General features: G+C 44.6%; 1 protein-coding gene across 3 annotated transcripts in view; it reads right to left on the bottom strand.

The window, feature by feature from the left end:
* The window catches only part of PHACTR3 (phosphatase and actin regulator 3), a 100,574-nt gene that overhangs the window by 39,411 nt on the left and 41,666 nt on the right, over positions 1 to 19,497 (bottom strand). For all 3 annotated transcript variants that reach the window (XM_039719356.1, XM_039719354.1, XM_039719355.1), the window contains exons 2-4: positions 9,004 to 9,165; positions 8,092 to 8,169; positions 3,874 to 4,056 (exon numbers count right to left, since the gene is read on the bottom strand). In XM_039719356.1, the coding sequence (XP_039575290.1) occupies positions 3,874 to 4,056; positions 8,092 to 8,169; positions 9,004 to 9,165 (423 nt within the window). The remainder of the gene's footprint in view (positions 1 to 3,873; positions 4,057 to 8,091; positions 8,170 to 9,003; positions 9,166 to 19,497) is intronic.

The raw sequence follows: 19,497 nt of genomic DNA, 5'->3' as shown, positions 1-19,497 counted from the left end.
CTGTACCTGATTCCAGAGCTGTTGAGCATTTCCTGAGGTTAAAGTTGATAACCAAAAAGACCCTGCCACAAAAAAAGATTTTCAATTGGATCTGAGCAGTTAGAGTGGAACAGGCAATTGGTGAAGTACTTAAGAAAATAAATCAGTTTCCAAGACCCTGGTTTGAGATGGTGAAGCACTGCTCATTTCAGGACTGTCTCTGCAAGGATGGCAAAAGCACTTAGCTGTGAAAGTTAGTGCAGGCTGAATCACTGAGCAGTTCATCAAATTGACCAGGCTGTGATGAGGGCACAGGGGAATGGATCCAGAAAGGCATGAAGCTGAAGCAGGACACAGGTAGAATTTCAGTGATGAAGTCCAAATTTAGCATCCTTGAATTCTGCTCAGATACAGCTGCCCTGGCAGTGCCCAGACTCCCACAGAGCCTCTCTGCTGGGCTCTCACTGTCACACGTCCTGATCCCTGCCTGGGCAGCTGAGGGACCCACGGGAGCCCGCAGGCTGACTCTGATCCAGCCACGGCCAGGCTCCCTCCAAAGTGCATTTCCAGCCACTCTGGGCTCAGCTGTAGCCATGAGGGTTATTTTTCCTACCCCAGAGGGGGAAGCACTCATCAAAATGGGGAGATCAGTGTTTAAATATCTCAGAATCATAGGATAGTTTGTGTTGGAAGGAACCTTTAAAGGTATTTAGTCCAATCCCCTGAAAGGAGCAGGGACATCTTCAACAAGATCAAATTGCTCAGAGTCCCATCCAACCGGACCTTGAATGTTTCCAGGGATGAACATCTACCACCTCTTTGGGCAGTGTGTTCCAGTGTTTTACCACCCTTATTACAAAAAGACTCTTCCTTGTATTTAGCCTGAATCTTCCTTCTTTCATTTTAAAAACACTGCCCTGTGTTCTATCACAACAGGTCCTACCAAAAACTTTGTCTTCATCTATTTTATAAGCTCCCTTCAAGTACTGAAAGGCTGCAACAAGATCTCCCTGGAGCCTTCTTTTCTCCAGTCTGGCTGACCCCAGATCTCTCAGGAGAGGTGTTCCACACCTCTCATCCTTTTGGTGGCCCTCTGGACCTCCAACAGCTCCACGTCTTCCTGTGCTGGGGATCCAGAGCTGGGGTCATGCAGAACATGAGAGGGGTCCCCAAACTCCTGGGCAAATCCCACTCCTTTGGGCACTCTGGATTGTCTGACCAGAGCACCTTTCCCTCCAAACCATTCTAGGCCATCTCCTAAAATCTCACTGCAGTGGCACCCACAGCTGCTGCATCACAAATCTTTTCTTGGCTCAGTTTTGTCTTGTTGGGAATTCAAACTCTCTGTATTAATGAACATCCAGCAGCCTCGTGCTCAAGAGTGCGTGGGGAGGCACCAAGGCACTCAGGCAGTTGGAAACAATAGCATTGGCAAGATAATGACATTTAATTTATTGACAAACAGATTAATGAGTGTGCCTAGAAGGGGAGGAATGAGTATTTATCATTCAAAAGAGACAGGAAAGAATAAATATGCATCATTACCAGGGCTCTTGTGAAATTTGTCATGACAGGAGAGCTGCTGTATGGGATAGTTATGTGAATTACAGAAGGAAATAATTTTTTCAAAATGCACTTACAGGGTAATGCCTTGTTCCAGGGTGACATCACTTGGGTGTTTGTGCCCATTGCACAGGAGACAAAATGTGTAATAGAGGAAGGGAAAAACAGAGTCACTAATAGGTTACATTAGTGAAAGATCAAGAGCCCCAATAGATGTTAGGAGCTGGAGAGGAAAATGAGTCAGATTTGAGTGCATTCCCCTGAGAGGAGCAATGCTTTCCCTGGCAGTGGCTCCCCTGGAATCAGTGGCTGTCCCTGGGACAGGAGGGGCTGCTTGGCACAGCCACAGTGGCACCCCTGCTGCAGAGCAGGTGGGTCCCAAAGGCTCCCAGCCCCAGCCCGACTTTGTGGGTCCTGAACTCCACCCTGCTCTGAGCGTGGTGTCAGGCAGATCTGAGTCCTGAGCACACAAAACCATTAACAGATTTCATACTGCAGAGTGAATATTATCCTGCTGAAAGTATTCCAAGTGCTCAGCACTAGAATTATTCATGGAGTGCCACTTGTCAAAATGCCATCTCATTACCAGGTAGAAATCCTCCCCTTGGGACTGTCCCCCAGCCCACTGGCAAGGTTAGGTGAGGAAAACTGCCCTCTTTGTGCCCTGGCTGTTCTTTTGCTGTGTATTAACATGAACATGAAGTCTGCAAATTGTGTTTTCTCCTCTTCCCCTCCTTGGCCTTTATCCCACATCCTTAGGATGACATAGAACATGTTGGGTATAAAGCAAATCCCTTTTGTTTTTAGCTGGTCACTTATTGATGTGAATCTCTGGAAAGCCACCCACTGCATTAGGCCTAGATTGAGCCCAAGGGCAAATGTTATAAAAAAATAGACATTATAATAAATTTAGCAGCATACTGTCAATTTTGAAGAGCTTTCCCACCCAATTAATTCCTTCAGGTGCACTCACTATAGACAGGAATTCTAGGATGTACAGACAGGGATAAATAAGCACATAAAACTAGATCAGCAATTATTATTTTGAAAGCCAGAGGCCACCAATAGGAGAGGCAGAAAGACTTCCTACAAATTGGAGTCTCTCAGACAGGAGACAGGAGAATGTAATCCCACTGTTATTTTTTGTGGAACCTGGGAAAATGACACCTCAAAAAATGGAGGAAAAGAAATACAGAGGACAGGAGAGATTGTTTCAGGGAGACAATAAAAGGAACTAGGATTAGGGGAAAAGACCTAAGAAATTTGGATGATTCTGAAAGCTTCAATACACGATTTTGAACACACTGTAAGGTGAATTTGAAATTGCACTATGAGTTTATGCAGAGCCATAAGGTTCAACAGATGACATCTTATTAGTGTCATCCTTCCATGACAGTACGTCCCAATGGTAAGAATTACAAGTTCAGAAAGAAATTTCTTTAGTGATACAGAATTAAATGCTCTAGAGTAGAGAAAGAAGAAAAGAAACCTGTAATCTGGTCAAGATTCAATCTGGTTGTTGTAAGAACAGGAAGATGAGTGGGTTTTGCCTCAGCTGATGAGGGACTGATTTCCATTCTGAGGGTGGAAGCAACCAGGGGCTGGGACCCCCAGGAAAGCAGGGCCTGAAGGGGTGGGACAGAGAACAAAAGGCAGCCAGGGCAGATGGAGAAAGTGTAAAGATTGCTCAGAGGGCAGGAAGATCCATAATCACCACATGACAGTCCTCACAAACCAGGATAAAGCATTATCTCTGCAGCTTTGCATTTCTTGGTGGTCAGGAGGTGACTGGAGCCCTCCAGCTGCGGGGCTGTGCCTGGCTGCTCCCGTCCCCAGGCAGGGCTGCCATGGACGAGCTCAGCAGAGCTGCACCAAAGGAGCCTGGCTTAGCTGATCTCTGCTCCTGGAATCAAAATTCACTGGTGGTTGCAGCATGCTGAGGACAGAGTGGTGACATGGACAGTGTGGGCTGTGTATTGGCATTGCTCTCCCGAGCCAGGACTAATAAATTCAGGCTTGGCACAGAAGTTTAAGAAATCTTTTCAAGAGAAGCTTATTTCATCTTCACAGCAGCTGCTGCTGATACCAAAGGGGCACCATGCCAAGACTGGATCATCTCATAATTCAACTAATCCAATCATGCCAAGCTTTGTGTAGTTCCTCAGCTTGGTAGAAGTCTCAAAAATCACTATTAAACACCAATTGCTAACATAGTGTGGGGCTGGGCTGAACAAGGTGCTTTGACCTTTAATGCACTAATAAAGTAGACTCCTCAGCACAAATATTTTTATAACTCTTCATAGTTTTTTGAAAACATTTTATATCCAATACCTGTATCTTCTTTCAGCTCATCCAAGTGCAGCTCCTCACCAAAGGAGGTCACATTCGTTGTGGCTGCTGTTGTGGTGTCCTGCTGCTCCTCCTCTGAGGTGAGTGCCTGGCACACGGCTGCTGGAGCCTCGCTCTGCGTCACCCTCGTGCCATCGTCACCAGTGCAGGCTTTGCCCTCAGTATCTGAAACAAATAATTTAATCTTAGCTAAATCATGAGCAGTGAAAGCTGAGCCCTCCTCCTGCTATTCTCTTGAGAAGAGGGAGTCTTAAAGCTGCTTGTGCTCAGGAGACTGAGACTTTTCTTAGAGCAGCACCTGATCTCTGTGTTAACCACCTGTGATGCAAATCCTGTGGGCACCAGCCCACCTGGCACAAAAACCCACTCAGGTTTCTCAAGGAGAAACCTAATTATGTGGGCATCCAGCTGCCTCAGCAAGTGGCCACTGTGCTCTGGAAGCAGCTGCCACATGGAGACGAGCAATGGGCAATCAGAGGTCTCCAGGAGGAGGCAATTCCTTCCTTGCATGAGCAGAGCCTGTGGTGCAGCACATTCCCAGGTGGGTCTGACATGTCTGGGCTGTGCCAGGCTCTGTGCATGACCTGCTGCCATCCAGCCATGCTGGAGGAAGGAAAGGCTGCTCATATTCCTACCAAACTGCAGGATTTTAGCACAGTTTTAGTTACTCAGCTTTGTAAAGTATATCCTGTGTGATTGAGCTGATCAGAAATTCAAATCCTTCCTCATGCAGACCTAGAAACTGCTCTCTTTGCTTACTCTGAAAGATTTTTGTGCCAGTGATCCCTGCAGCTGTACGCATCTTGATGACTGAAGCTTTTCTAGTATTCTCTTATTCAGGCAAGAGTCTTCAGAATACAAACTACTCTTTTACTCCCTCAGAATTTACAAGATCTACATCACTGTTGCAAACCACAGAAAGCAACCACTTCCCTCCCTGGGCAGCTCTCCATGCTGATGGATGCTCCTGCTGTCCACCCTTCACCTCCCAGCTGGTACTTCTCAGCCCTGGACACTCCCTTCTGGAAGCTCCTCACAGGGCTGTGTTTTCTTGCAGTTCTATCACTACAAGTTCCTTGAGCATTGATTTAAAACTGCAACATTCACAGTTATCTCTTCTTGATGCTATTTGGACAATCTGCAGGGTAATTTCTTGTGCTTTTGGGTGAGGGTATCAGATTTTGGCCCAGAGATGCTGCGGAAGGGATGCAGTATTTTTGCACACTGAGCTCACTCAGTCTGCCTCATAATCACGTTTGGTGAAAAGTTACTGTTCTTAAAATAGCCCTTGCAGTAGCACAGTTGCTATGATACAGAGAAGGGGAGGGGGAAAAAGTTCATTGCCTACATTTCAGCTCCTTGTGAAGGCAGCCTGTACATAATCATGGGTGTGTGAACCACTGCCCCGAGCTGTAAGCACAGATAAACCTGATCAGCTTCGTGCTCACCAAGGGGACAAACATTGAGGGGGGAGCTCCCTAAACATGTTCAAGGTAACTCTGCTCTGCACCTTCCTCACACCCTTGGGAAAGGCAGCTGGGCCACAATGGATCTGCACCAGACACTCCTTCAGGGCTCCCTCAGGTCCAGCCCCTGGCAGGGCAGGGGCTAATGAAGGGATGGCAGGCAGAAGATGTTCCTCTTGAAGCATTTCTGAGACTCACAACAGCGATGTTCTGGGACAGGAAGGATCAGCTGGTGCTTAGATCAAAGTGGGTGTGCTGCTTTGGGTGCCAGTGGGTCCTAACATCGTATTTTAGAGATGATCTGGGGACAGGACAAAGCACAGGCCTCAGATCCAGGGGGAAGGAGGACCCCAGCCCTCAGCACTGCATGGTAACCAGGAGCAGGGCTGGGACTTGGCTGGGAATTAACCCTGCTGAGTGCCAGACCCAGGCCATCTCTCAGGGAGCTCAGCTGGTTCCCCAGAGTGAAGCTGCATTTCAGGAGTTTTCCAGGCTGGCATCTGCCCTGTGTGAGCAGAGCCACAGAGGAGCAGGGGACAGAGGTGGCCCAGGCCATGCTGTCAGTGGCCAGCCAGGACTGGGGGCTGTGTGAGGAGACAGGGGGACACAACCTGCCAGGGTGACTGGCCACCCACACAGGGACAGTGGGCTGCTCCCAGGGCACTGCAGGTCCTGCACCAGCCCTGTGCAGAGCTCAGAGCCACATGGGCCACTGCCAGGGCCACTGCCAGTGCCAGTGCCAGTGCCAGGGCCAGGGCCAGTGCCAGTGCCCAACACTGCTCCAGGCCTTGTGCTGTGGGTCTGAGTGGCACCTGCTGCAAATGCATGAGGCTTCTCAGGCTGCAGCATCCTCCCAGATGGGCTGTTTATGAAAGTGAGCAGGAATCAGCTCCCTGGAAGTGGAGTAGAGCCCGATGGAATAGAGGGATTTGAGGATTTACTGTAGTCTTTTAGCACAGTTTTGCTGCTTTGACAATTGCAACTTAACTGCATGAACAAGGACTTAGCCTTGAAACTGCTGCCACTTCAGCTCAGTCCAAGTAGGGCACTAATCATTTACTGAGAATTATTTGGGTCAGTTTTTATTCCAGTTAATAAGCTGCTTCTACTAATATAATAAAATAACCCTGGAGATTCACAACACTGTAAAGAAAAATAACTTGCAGGCAGCTGCAATGTCCTTCAGCTGACTGTGATCCATTCTTCCCTTTCTGGGCACAGGGAGGCACTGGAAATTTGTGTGATGTTTATAGGAGCTCCAGGCAACTCTCCTGCAGACAGGTAAGCAGTCTGTTTGCAGCTGTCTAGTTAAAAGCACAGCTTGTCCTCACACCTCACTGGACTATATTTATTTGAACTATTTTAATTTTATTAAAATTATCTTGCTGTTTGGCACCACCTTTTCCTCCCAACCGTTCTTTATGCATGCAAGAGGTTTATTGATTCCTCATTATTGCCTCTTAATATGCTCCACAGAAGTTCTATTTTACTGTTTTTTTGCAGAGCATGACTTCAAATTCATGGATTATAGGGAACTTTCCTGCTCCTAGTGGAGATCATGTACATACAGTAATGCTAATATGCTAATAGGACAAGTAATTATCTAGAATTATGAGAGACACAAAGACTTCAATGGACAGGAATTAAAAATGAACTTTCTAAGAACTTCCATTTTAGAATAAATGAATGGTTTGATAGATTATTTAATATAAAGTCTAAAATATATCAAACAGAATAGTATTAAAATTGCTTTACTCTCGTGGGAAAAAATCCTATTTAAAATGCTCTTTTCTGACTCTTCAGTTGCTCAGTTTCACTCCAGCTTGGCATCACTGAGTATTGTCCCAGGGGTTATTTACAGACACAGCATTTGTCTTATACAAAAGAAACTCAATTACTACTTTCCAAGAACATAACTTCTATCTGTGAGATTAATCAAACTCAAAAGGCCAGTCCTCTTTCATGACCGTACTTTCTGCTATGATGTTTTCAAAGATGGATTTGTGGTGTTTATCTCTGTTTAGGTGGAAATGGCAATTGGGAAGTTGTCCACAACACTGGGAGCTCAGTTAATCTCACAGAACAGTCACCCAGATCTGTGTCTCCCTGGAGCATCTGTCGGGGCTTTGGAGCACAAGAACCATGTCCTTTGTGAGTGTTTCTGACACTTTATCAACTTTCCTTCCATGACTTCTGGTTTGTACTCAGGAAAGCTTTAAAATTACTCCACTAAATGCTTCACTTTTCCATGGGAATGAAAAGCAGGCAGACTGGCAACGTGTTACATCACAAACTTGGAAACACAGCTGAAAAAGTCAGATTAGGATCATTTGACAGGATCTGGACCCATAGGTTGTTCATGTTAGCTGACTGCATCTGTATGTTGAAGTTTATATTTATCCAGCTTGAGCTGGATTTCTTGGCAGAGGGATTTAGCTGGCTTTAGAGCAATTATATAAAACATACATACCAGCTCGGGCTGCACCACGTGTAAACCACGGGAACACAGAGGAGCATTCAAGATGGGACAGCACCAAACACTAAACTGTATGGACTGATTGCAGCAGGGAGGAGCTTGAAGGATGACAAGCCTTAAATTCAGACATTGAGTTTTCCTCTCTGTTTGGATTGAAGGTTTTTATTCATTTCCTTGTTTATTCTGCTTTTGCAAGTATGTTTCCTACTGTCCTGAAAGAGCCTCTGATAAAAAAAAAAATTAAGAATTTTTACTTACCTTGTTCCATCATCTCCAGAAGGCCTTTCTTAATGAGTTCATCCCTCCCTTGCCGTGCTGTCATCTTCTTCTCCAGCACTGCACAAAGTAGTGGCACAACACAGCACCAGTTACCAACAGAGCAGTCATGTAACGGGGTGAGAAAGAGGCAACATGGAAATTCCCTCTAGTCTCAACTCCTGGAAAGGACTGCAAGGATTTTGTTTTGGGGAGCATAGATTGGTCAGCTGTTTGTGCCTCTTCCTTTGTTAAAATGACCCCACGTAAAGCTGAGGTTTATGATGTCAGGTGCTGTCAGACCACTCTGAGTGCAGAGCCACGGGGATTTCAGAGCCTCCCTGCTGTTTCCTGTGGCACCTTGGAGCTGCCTTGGACAGTGTCCTCCCCTGGGACACTCCCACAGGATACAGCAGCAAATGGAGGGAACTGCACTGTCCCATCTTAGGAAAATGCAAGTGAGTTTGTCTCCATACTGATCCCTGGAGACCAGTGAGAGGATGCTGTGCTGTGTGCTGGGTTCCTTCCCCTCAGAGACAGCTGCTTGAGGGAAGGCATTTCACATGCTGCAGCTCCCTCCTGTCACTTCTCATCATGTCACTGTGACCTACATAAACTTCACCCCAAATAAAAGGGGTGACAATACTTGGGGCCATAAATGTAGCATAAATGTGTGGAGAAGGGACAGCCCATGGAAAGCAGTCTGGGGGCAAGGCTTGTGATTCACTCTCATATTTTAACCTTTTCCTCTATATTGTGTTATACAGGAAGTCAGCCTGTATGGGCCCCTCCAAGCCTTAAACAATATTAATCTGTTGAATGCTGGAATCTCTGAATGGGGTTTGGCTCAGGTGACCTTTAACATGACCCATGAAAGCTTTGTTGTGCAGCATCCCTCTCCTGTTCTCAGCCTACCTGCAGATGTCTGCTTTAGCTTCTCATTTTTCTTTTTCCGCCACTTCCACGGTTTGAAGATCCTGCCCAGTGTTGCCAGTTTGCTGTTCCTCCTCACTGGTGGAGTTCTAATCCCTGAGACCAAGTAGTCAGAACGCACTGCAGGGGACTGCTCCATCTCATCTGAGAGGGGAAGAGAGGAAAATCCTGTTAGACAAAACCCCACAGTGACTTGCAAAGGGCAGGCAAAGGTGCTCACCAAGGCACTGGTGCCACTGTCCCCCCAAAAGCTGCAGGGAGCTGTCACAGCCTCCTGAAACTGGGAGAGCTGAGAGCTCCCCATGGCTTTAACAGGAGCAGTGGAAGTTCAACACATCTGTAAATCAGGCTCACGTGGCCTCCAGTTAATCACATAAATGTAATGCTCATTTAAAAACTGCAGACCTTTATGAAAAGCTGAGAGGAAGTGTGAGAGAGCTCAGATCCCTTTGGAATCCCCAGATTCCAGCTCTGTTCCTGGGTCACAGGATATTGCTGCCTTTTAAATGAACTCTTCACATGAGCTAACACAGAACACACTGACTTTTGTGAGCTAATGTAAATCTTATATAAAAGAAGAGTTTGTTTGATATGCTATGTAAGTAAAATCTCAGAACTACTGTGACAATTTATTCCTTGAGAAAGCTACAGGGAAAATTCTTTCCTTTTTGTCCAGCCAAGCCACAGGAATTCAGAGATAATGCTTCAGCTGGAAAATCAATTTAGGTATTTTTAATAATTTTCCTTGAAAATGCACCACAGGTTTTGCTTATAGACAAGTGTTGCATGAAACAATACCCACTGAGCATTCACAGCTGTGTGCCAGCCAGTGCCATGGAGGACAGCAGGACAGTCCCCTAAATGGGGTTATTGATGTCTTTACTGAGATCTGTATTACAGCACCAGTACAGTAATTGTTGAAAGAGAAGCTGCCATCAGACCTGTTACAGAAATAAAAACTGAGCAGCAATTTGTATTTTTTTTCCTAACAACCAGCTATGATTTAAATTGGGAATGTGAAGCTATGAACATATGTACATTACCAAGTGATTTTTCTCTGGAACAGCAACATTTATCATAAATTGCTTTATGACTGCAAGATCATACATATCCAGCATCTTCTAGGCTTTGTTTTTAAGTTAACAGGGTGAAAATGCCTAAATCACAGCATGGAGGTGGGGATTTCCAAGTAAACAGGAAACAATTTTTGGGAGATTATTAAACACAGCAGGGGAATAAACACATTCCTCCTCTTCCATTTAATTTTGAAAATACTGGTAATAGAGATGAATCACTCAGTGGAGACAAACTAAAAACTTGGCTATGTGAGCTATTAGAGCAGAGAAAAGCTCTAACAATTCCCCACACACATCATGCATGCCCAGTGAAATTCTCTTTCTTTGTATTGAATTTAGAGCACCTTTTCCTCATTCCACTGAGTTTATCTAGGGGTTTAATTTACAAGAGATTTAAAGTAATATTTTTTTTTTCCTTTGAACACATGGTGCTTACCCAAGGTGATATTTATAATCTACAATTTGGAGGTCAGTATTAAGTTGAAAGCAGAAAACAGCAATGAGCCTTGGACAGAAGGAAGGCAGTAGCCTACAGACCACAGCTGGAGTGCCAAGATATTCTGCTTCTTTCCTAACAGTGTATTCAAAAATGAGAAGTACCACAGAAATAAGCTTTGAAGAATTAGAGCTGCTCTTGATTACAGCAATAGCAACAAGAATGGAAAATGGCAGAGTAGATCTCCTATTAACTTGCTATTATGAACACTTTAAAGCTGTAATAGAAGCCTCAGGAAATAGCATTTGGTCATTTCTTGTGACACCTCTTGAGTGGAAATAGAAATGTTCATGAAATTAGCTCATCTCCAAGTAGCTGTGGATGAGGCTGTGAATCAGAGCCCTGGGAGCCGCAGTGGAGAGGGACAAGCTCAGCTCAGCTGTCCCTGCTCCTTGTCACACTGCACTGCTGCTCCTCCCAGGCCACGAGTTTCTCAAGCACGGAAGTGAGGATTAAACACGAAGCTGATTTACTGTGTTTCCTTTGGGATGGAGGTGTCTGCAAAGTGGGTCAGACATCCCCCACAGGTTTTGTTTAATATTGGTAGCATAAGGCCATTTGAAGTTTTTTGCAGGTAGGGGATACACAAAGAACCAGGAAATCATTTGAACCCAAACCTGTGGGTCTCCAGCAATGCTCATGGTCCCAGACAGTGCCCTAACAAGGGGAATGGGGAGATTTTAAAGGACACTGAGGTTTCCCTGGGTGTTTCTGTGGTTTACACCAGCCCTGCCAACTGTGTTTCTTCCCCCGCTTTCTGCCCTCTTCGTTATGGAAACGCAAAGACTTTGATTGCAGATGAAACACAGGTACAAATCCAATGTCAAAGAAGGAATAGCAGCTAAAACACATGTTCTAGTGGAGATTTTTGTGGGCTTTTTTACTTTGTTGATGTTTCTCATATGGTACATGCAGTCCTTCTCACCATATGCAGTTTCTATACTGTGCATTGGGAGAGATGGACACAGAAATAGACAGACACACAGCAAGACAGACATCCTGAAGTCCTAAATAACAAGGAAGTGGTCTCACTGGCAATGAGAGTCACAAGAGAGCCCTTGGAGCACCTCATTTCCAGTCAGTTCATTTTCTCCTGGTTGTGGGTTGGCTGCCTGGGAGATCAGAAGTTGACAGCCCAAAAAGCAGTTCCCACGTACAGCAGTGACTGCTGGAGGAGAAGGCACTCCTAAATATCAGCCAGCTCCTGCAGCCAACAAGCTGCCAAGGCTTGCCAACCCTCCAACCACTCTGTGAAACATTCAGCACATTTTTTTTAATCTGCAGTCAATATTTTAATTATGCTAACTGTTCTGTGGAATAATGTGGTTATTTCTCCCAGAGCCTGACAGCCTGGGGCCAGGCCATGCAATTACACAGGGGATGTCTGCAAAATACAAACAGCCAAGAGCCAAACCGTGACTCTCCAAATCAGCAGGGGGAAGCAAGCAGCAGCTTAACTGGCTGCGTATTGTGGAAGGATGAGGGACAGTCACTATCAGGTCCAGAGAACACCAATTTAACCCCAGCACATCCAGGCCAGCCTGCTGGCCCTCACTGCCCCACAAGCAGGCAATCCTCAGCCCTGTGGGGCACAGGATTTTGCTCTAGCTGAAGCTTATTGGCTGTTTATGCCAAAATCACTTTAAATTCCTTGCTGTACACATTTGAGAGCAAAGACTCCTGTGCTGGAGCTTCAGCCCCAGAACAAACCCCTCTCATAACACAAACTCCTCACAAGTGTGCCAAAGGGGTGGAAAGCAACGTGGCTGTGCCCCTGCTGATGATGTGGGCATGTTCTTCTCACAATGGTAACTGGGTAATTTCTAGAGTTCCTAGCAGTGGTGCAGTGTGAGTGGGTTAATCTCTGAGACATTCCCAGTCAGAGGAGGGGAGAGGTTCCAAAGTGACAGGAACTGCTCTGCAGTGCAGCTCTGGGCTGCAGAATCAACCAGGCAACAAAGAAGAAGCAAACAAACCATAATATTCATTACATTTGGCTCCAGGGCCTGACCCCTCAGAAAGTCTGAGCATCTGCAGCTTCTGTTCACATCAGCAGCAGTCGTGGTGAAAAACACTCCCTTGCTTTCTTCTTTAAAACACTGTGGTGCCATAAATAGAGCACTCTTCCTGCAGTTCCCCTCTCTGTGGGAATTGTGCACTGATTGTGAAGGTTTTCTGCTATAGAAGCTCCAGACCCTGCCTCCATCCCAGGCAGCCTCCCACAGAGGAGGGTTTGCTGGGATGGAATTCTGTGAATTGTGTGGTGGGAGAGTGCCCTGAGCTGCCACAGCCCTCATCCCTGCCACAGCTGGCTCTGGTGCTGAGGTGACATGTCTGGGTGACAACAACACTGTTAAACTGAGCGCTGGGCTCACTGAGTTGGGTTCATCTTCTCTGGTTTTTGCAGTGTGTAGCTGGATGCCTGCTGATTACAGCAACTGCAGGATGCATTCCACAGGCTGAGGAAGGGCAGCTGGGAACATCAGGGATGCAGGGCTGACTCACACTGACCTTGCCATGCAGGCAGGCTGCAGGGGACACGGGATGTCCTCCCGTGAATGCCGCAAGAAGTTTGTGGGAAGATGAAGGATGCTGAATTTTAATGTGCTGGGTATTCTGGTAACTCAAATTCACAGTAATGAAAGTTGTGCCTTGCTAAATCCTGTGTGCACATTAGTAGGAGAAGGACCACTGAAAAATCTGCAACCTGCAGGCAGTTTAAAAATAACACAGCAGACAAGAGCTGCAGGCAAATTTGTAAGGCAGGCGTGCTCTGTTTGCTGATGAATTGGTTTGGGATGCAGCTCTGCATGTTTTCCCCTTTACTGTCATTGCATCTCTCTCTGCAACTCAGGTATTGAGCTAAAAAAAGGAAATAAAAGTTCCCTTTGGTCCACTGCAGAGGGTAGAGACAGTGAGTGGAATCAAAATGACCTTTCTGGCTTTTGGAATAGAGGTGCCTTTACCACCAGTAACTTTCAGTGCTGCCTGGAATTCAGGAGTTCCTCTGGAAAGGAGGTGAGGGAGGATGACACAGGGGAGCTGAGCTTTTAAAGGGTTCCTGTGTCCCCCTGGCCACTCCCAAACTGAGCCAGCACTTCCCTCAAGGAAGTGAGAGGAGCCTGCAGGGCAGGGAAGGCAGAAAGGTGTTGCTCTCAGAGTAAAGATTATCCTGAGCTTTGTGAAAGAGAATTAGCAGCAGGAACAATCCCCCTTTTCTTTAGTTTAGCATCCTGAAAAATAAAGACCTGACCACAGTGACTGAACATGCAGGACAGGGGTAAGCTGCTCGTGTCTGGAAGCCTTTGAATGCTTCTGTCTTATGTTCCAGAGAAGCAGAATTCAAACTGAAGAGTTTTTTTATTGCACCAGTTAGATGTTTCCTGTGATGGAGCTCTTCCTTGTTCTAAAAATGTTTTCTGTCACCTGCATTTCTGCAGACATGCTCTCTTGCTTGACTCTCTTTGAAAGAGAGAGCAGCAGAATGTTCCAGTTTGAAGTTTCCATTTCAGTTTTTTGAACATAGAGAGTATTTTTATTTTTGCAGTTTTGAATGACTGTTAGAAACTAGAACTGAAAATTATAAAAGAGAAAATAAGTTTTTTATGAACCTGAAATTTATTTAATTTTTGAAGGACTTTGTATTTGAAGCTGTGAATGTTTCAGTAGGGTTTGGGACTAGTTTGGAAAAAACTTATACAGAATCCTTTGTAAAAGAGAAAACCTAGTTCTTAACAGTTAGATATTTAGAAAGGCAAGGTACCTGTAGTAAATATTGAATATAATCATGAGCTGATTTTGGATGCACAGCTGCTTATGTGACATAGACTGCTGCTCTGACACATCTTATTTGTTAGACCAAAAAAATACTGAAATAAAGTAGGGAAAACTACAGGTTTCAGGTGCAAATTCTGGCATTTACCTATCCAAATTTTTAGGTTTGTATGGTCAACAGTGTAAGGAAAAAAATGGCTTGAATTCTTCTCTTATTGCAACCCTTTATGTTCCTGATTTCCCGCCATGGATTTCATCTCTCCGAGAGCTGAACCTCCCAAGGAGCAGATGGAGAGTGGGCCAGGTTTATCCACATGGCATCCACGTCATCCCCCGAGTTACCTTGGGGGCAAAATCTGGCACAGGAAATTTGTGCAGGCTGCAGACTCACAGAGATCCGTGAAGGCAGGGTGAAAAGCAAAGATAAACAGAGGGGAAATACAGAGAATGCAGGGAAATACAGCTCTGAATTCAGCTTCCCCTCAGTAAAGGCTGTGCTTGGCATCAATCACTTTTCCTTTTACTGAGTGATATAAATCCTGATTAAGTTTTTGTAATTCTCTGCGTGGAAATGCAAGTTTACTATGTGGTCTCCAAAGTCTGAACTTCCATTTTTACTTCAGACTCAAAAGGTTTGCCATTTGTCCTTGTTCTATAATTTCCACTGCTCTTTAGTATGTTAAATTATGATTTAACATTTTTCTCTAATGGAAGGAAATAAAATAAAAACCCCAAAGCAAAACTTGTGGGTGGTAGGAGAGGGCTGTGCTTGCCAGGGAAGTTTATTTCCATTTTGTCATGCTGAGACTCCTTCAAAGTATTTGGATTTTAAAACCAGGTTACCCTGACATGAATGGGGAAACAGATTATGCTTATCAAAGGAAAGGGAGCAGGGAAGTGGCAACTCCAGCTAAATGTCTTAGATAAAAATGTGCTTTGTATGCTTCAGACTTGTGACTTCTTCCAGAAAACGTTCCTTTGGAAAGTTGACATATCACCTACCAACATTACCACCAAGTGAGCCAAGGTGTAAAGAAATTAATTAGGAACTCTTCATGCTTTTGGATCATTGTGTCAAGCTCCAACACCACTTGCTGTGATTTACAATGCACGGTTTGACATTAGCAGTTCATTAGCAAAATAGGTTTGTCAGCGTTTGCATAAAGGAACCCACAACAGCCTTACCTGGGTAAGAAAGAGCTCAGTAACAATGAGAAAATGAGCCTGATGAAGGATTGCTGTGTAATCAATGTTAATTCAGTTACCTGAGCCTGTACAATGTCTTTGGAGAGGGCAAAGCCTCTCCCCCAGTGAGAGCTGGCTCAGGCAGCAGAGCAGCATCTCCCAGATCCACAAAAAATCCATTCAAATGAAATAAAAATCCTTTCAAATGGGCACAGCCTCTGCAGAGGGCCAGGGGGCTGTGCCAAGTCTGTCCCTCTGCAGCTGCAGGGGGTTTGTGCCACACACCTTACAAATCCCCAGGGCTGGCCAGTTTCCCCAGGCTCCTGGGGGATGCTGTGCTGCAGGACACAGGCAGCACAGGGATGTTTTGGATGATGCCCTCAGAGCAGTAAAGCTGCTGTCTGCACTGCAGGACCAGCCTTTCATCACCTGCAGTTGTTTAATTAGCTGTAGCCTTGCTGCAAACCTGTTGAAAGGATGTTTTTTATAGCATCCTCAGGGAGTCTGCAGACTGAAACACACCCTGGGCTGTCTCCAAGAGGCACCTTCAAATCCCTTCCTCTGCAGTTATCCCTGACAGCAGCTGCCTTTGGAGGGACATGGAACACCCAGGGAAGCCATTGGTGTAAGGGCACTGTGTTTGCCAGCAGGGACTTCTTTTCTGGGATTCTGGATTCTTTTCTGGGATTCTGGATTCTTTTCTGAGATTCATGGCCCAGGACTGACCTGTTTAGAGTTTCTCCAGCTTATGGGAGTCTGTATCTGTAAGACACACAGTCAACTCTCACTTTACATCTATCCCAAACTTGTCTATTCAAGAATTAATCAAATCCTCATGTCCTAGGCACTTTCATGCCCTTGTAATTCCATGCATAATTTCCCTCTTTGCTCAAACACATCACAGCTCTCAGTTGGTGCTGTCACTGTTCAGTGCCACTGCTGCAGATGGAAAACACTCTTTGTGCTCTGTGAAATGCAGGCGCATCTCCCTTTGTTTTGTTTTCTCCTTTATCACTTCTGCTGCTTCACACTCCTGCTTTCCTCACCCCCACTGGCAACAAACACACCTCAGCAGTCTGGTGCTCACTCCAGGCCTGCTCCAGAGAACAGGACAGGATCTGGGAGAAGGAATACTGAGACAACAAAACTCTGACATAAACCAGAGCAGCTGCAGGGAAAGGTAGATAGAAAACAGGCCCAGTGACCGAATTCAACTTTTGTTTAAGGCTGTGCATCCAGTGTGGCTCCTTGTAAAACTGTTCTAAAGCTACCAGTGATTTATACACCTGGTTGGTATGGAAATTGTAATGAAACCCTTCTTGGGAGGTCATTTCACCTGAATGGATGTTAAATACTTTCTAGGGATGGTTTGCTCTGCTGTATGTATTATTCTGTAAGTATGAGACACATGTAGGAAGTACTTAAAGGAGAACATTGTTTTTAAATAATAATTTATTCCACTGTCTACTGGTGCCTCTCACCAAGGCAATTATACTAAACACTCAGCAGTTCTCCAAAGCAAGGTACCACAAACCTCCAGGACCTTTGAAAAGCCACATCTGTGCTTAAACACAGAGCAGAGTCAGATGCTACCAAGTCCCCAAGGGGGGTGGCACTTGTCACCAGTTGAATCCTGCATTAAACATCATCCTTGGCATAGAACTTTCTCAAAGCTCATGTAAGGTTTTAAAGTACTGGTCTAACCAAACTGCAGCATGCCTTCTAAAATTCAATTCTTCACTGGTCGAGGGCCAAGAGAAATAACTGCTTATCAAATTTACTGTAGTGATTATCAGTGTTTGCCTGAACCAAGACCACAATCTAGTCCTAATGGAAATGGCAGAATCTTCAGAGCAAGAATAAACATGGAAATTACTCTAAACATATGAAGCTGTCTCCTCTGCAGCTCTTGGAATTACTCCATTCCAGGTTGTTTCCTTCTTCTATTATAGGAACTGGGAAAAACAAGCTACTGAGTTGTAATCCTTGGCCTGTGTAAGAAACAGCAAAACAGAGACAATGTCCCACATGGCAATTACAAAATGAGAATTTTGGCAGGAGAACGGCAATGTCTGTCCATTAACTCTCTGTGTCACCGAGCAGCCAAGCAGGGAGAACTATGGAAGTCACTGCAATTCCTCTTGCTAATGTGATTTATTGGCTGTGTCTGCATTAGCAAGAAATGCAGTGTTAGAAGTGGGGCTGTGAGCAGCTGGTGCTGAGGACTCAACACCTCCTGGCTGCATTTGTTAAGTAGCAGTGGTGTGATCTTGTGACTCCAACTCGACAGTGAACGAGCTCTTTCCTCACAAAGTGCAAAGGAAACAAGATTCTTCTTGATAATAAAAATACCAGCCAAACTAAACAAGCAGCCTTCCAAAAATAAACCAAGAGTGCCTGTGTTTTCTTCCCAGAGGATGGATGAAGATCATTATTTGTCTTACTAAATTGAAAAATTCAAAAGCCCCTAATCACACATGTAAATTCATAAGACTTGTTGGTACCAAAATTCACCAACTTTCATCAAGACATTGACTCCTAAATTTTTGGTAAAGCAGACGTTCCCTTGTGTTGCATTTTTCCATTATAAATACCTGTGTCCAGAGTGGCAGGTACCTTCCCAGGGTCTTCCAGCAACACATTTTATCACATTAATGAAACTGCTATGCATAAATTAACAATGGCAAGTTCAAAATTCCTAGAATTTTGAGGTCATGAAGGAAAAAGCAAATTTAATGCACAGATGGATGACTCCAAACCCTCTCTGCACCATGTCCCACAAACAGACATTGCTGTTCGTCTGTTCATTGTGAATCACCATGTGTTTTGGAAAATTTAAATTTGAGTTTGAATTTACAAAGTCCTGCCGTGCACACTTTGTCTGAACACATAAGATTACTCCAGTTCTATGTTTAGAGACTTAATTTATAATGTAATGGTGTAAAAAAAAATGTGGAGAATCTACAATTTTGAGAAGTGTTCACGTGATTGCAGTTCTGTTATTCTGGTCAGGACTTAAGCAAAAGTACAAAATGTAACAACCACTTCCCAAACCAAAGCATGACAGGAGGCTCTCTGTTTGTACAGAGACAAATTTTGTTAATTTTACTGGCCACAAGTTTTAAATTCACATTTTTTTAAACCAACAATCCCAGACAGCTCCTTGGTTTCCAGCTCTTGCTTTTCATTCGGGACATGTTTTCGAGACAGAAACCTCTAATGAGTGTTTTTCTAACATTTGCCTTTCATCAGCAGGAATATTTGACTTTCTTTTCTTGCTTTCTTCTCCTATTTTTTTAGTTCTTAATTTATTACTTTTTACACAAAAGGAATAACCAGCTCTGTGACAAAACTATCATTTTATAACCGCCACAGAATATGAACTGAATTTCTGTTTCAGTGCAAGAGGTTTTTATTAAACAAGTAAATAATAGTCTTGTTAATTTCAGCCATATCCTGGGCCTGTTTTTATGTCTCACAAAGCCCAAACAGCTTGGAAGGAAAACCAGCATGGAATATTTTTACCCTGTCTGACCTAAATTTATGTATGGTTTAGTTCTTCCAAGAGAAAGAGAAGTGGAATAACTACTCCCTCTTCTCAGTTTCTTTTCAGCACTCATATTTTAACTGTGTTCTCAGCTGCCTGCATGAGTCACAGAGAGCTGGAAACAAGAACCCCCCACAATATTGTAATAACTGCTTCCTCAGGAGGGAGCCTCTGTGTGTTTTGGGGGGTACCACTAAAAAGCCACAAAAATCTCCTGCAAGCTTCCTTTTACCAGAAACCTCCATGGGAACCAACAGAGGAAGTGACAATATCTTAGCTGCAAAAAGAGATAATTTATGAGTGTAATAATAACAAAGACACCTGAGGATTTCCATACAACTCTCTTGAAATTCATGTAACTGTTCTCCAGCATCTGCAGAGATTTCAGACTGCTGTTG

The sequence above is a fragment of the Passer montanus genome, unplaced genomic scaffold, assembly GCF_014805655.1.
Source record: "Passer montanus isolate IOZ18808 unplaced genomic scaffold, ASM1480565v1 scaffold41, whole genome shotgun sequence".
Classification (NCBI taxonomy): domain Eukaryota; kingdom Metazoa; phylum Chordata; class Aves; order Passeriformes; family Passeridae; genus Passer; species Passer montanus.
The sequence above is the reverse complement of the archived record's forward strand: the minus strand, read 5'-3'. Positions and strand labels throughout refer to the sequence as shown.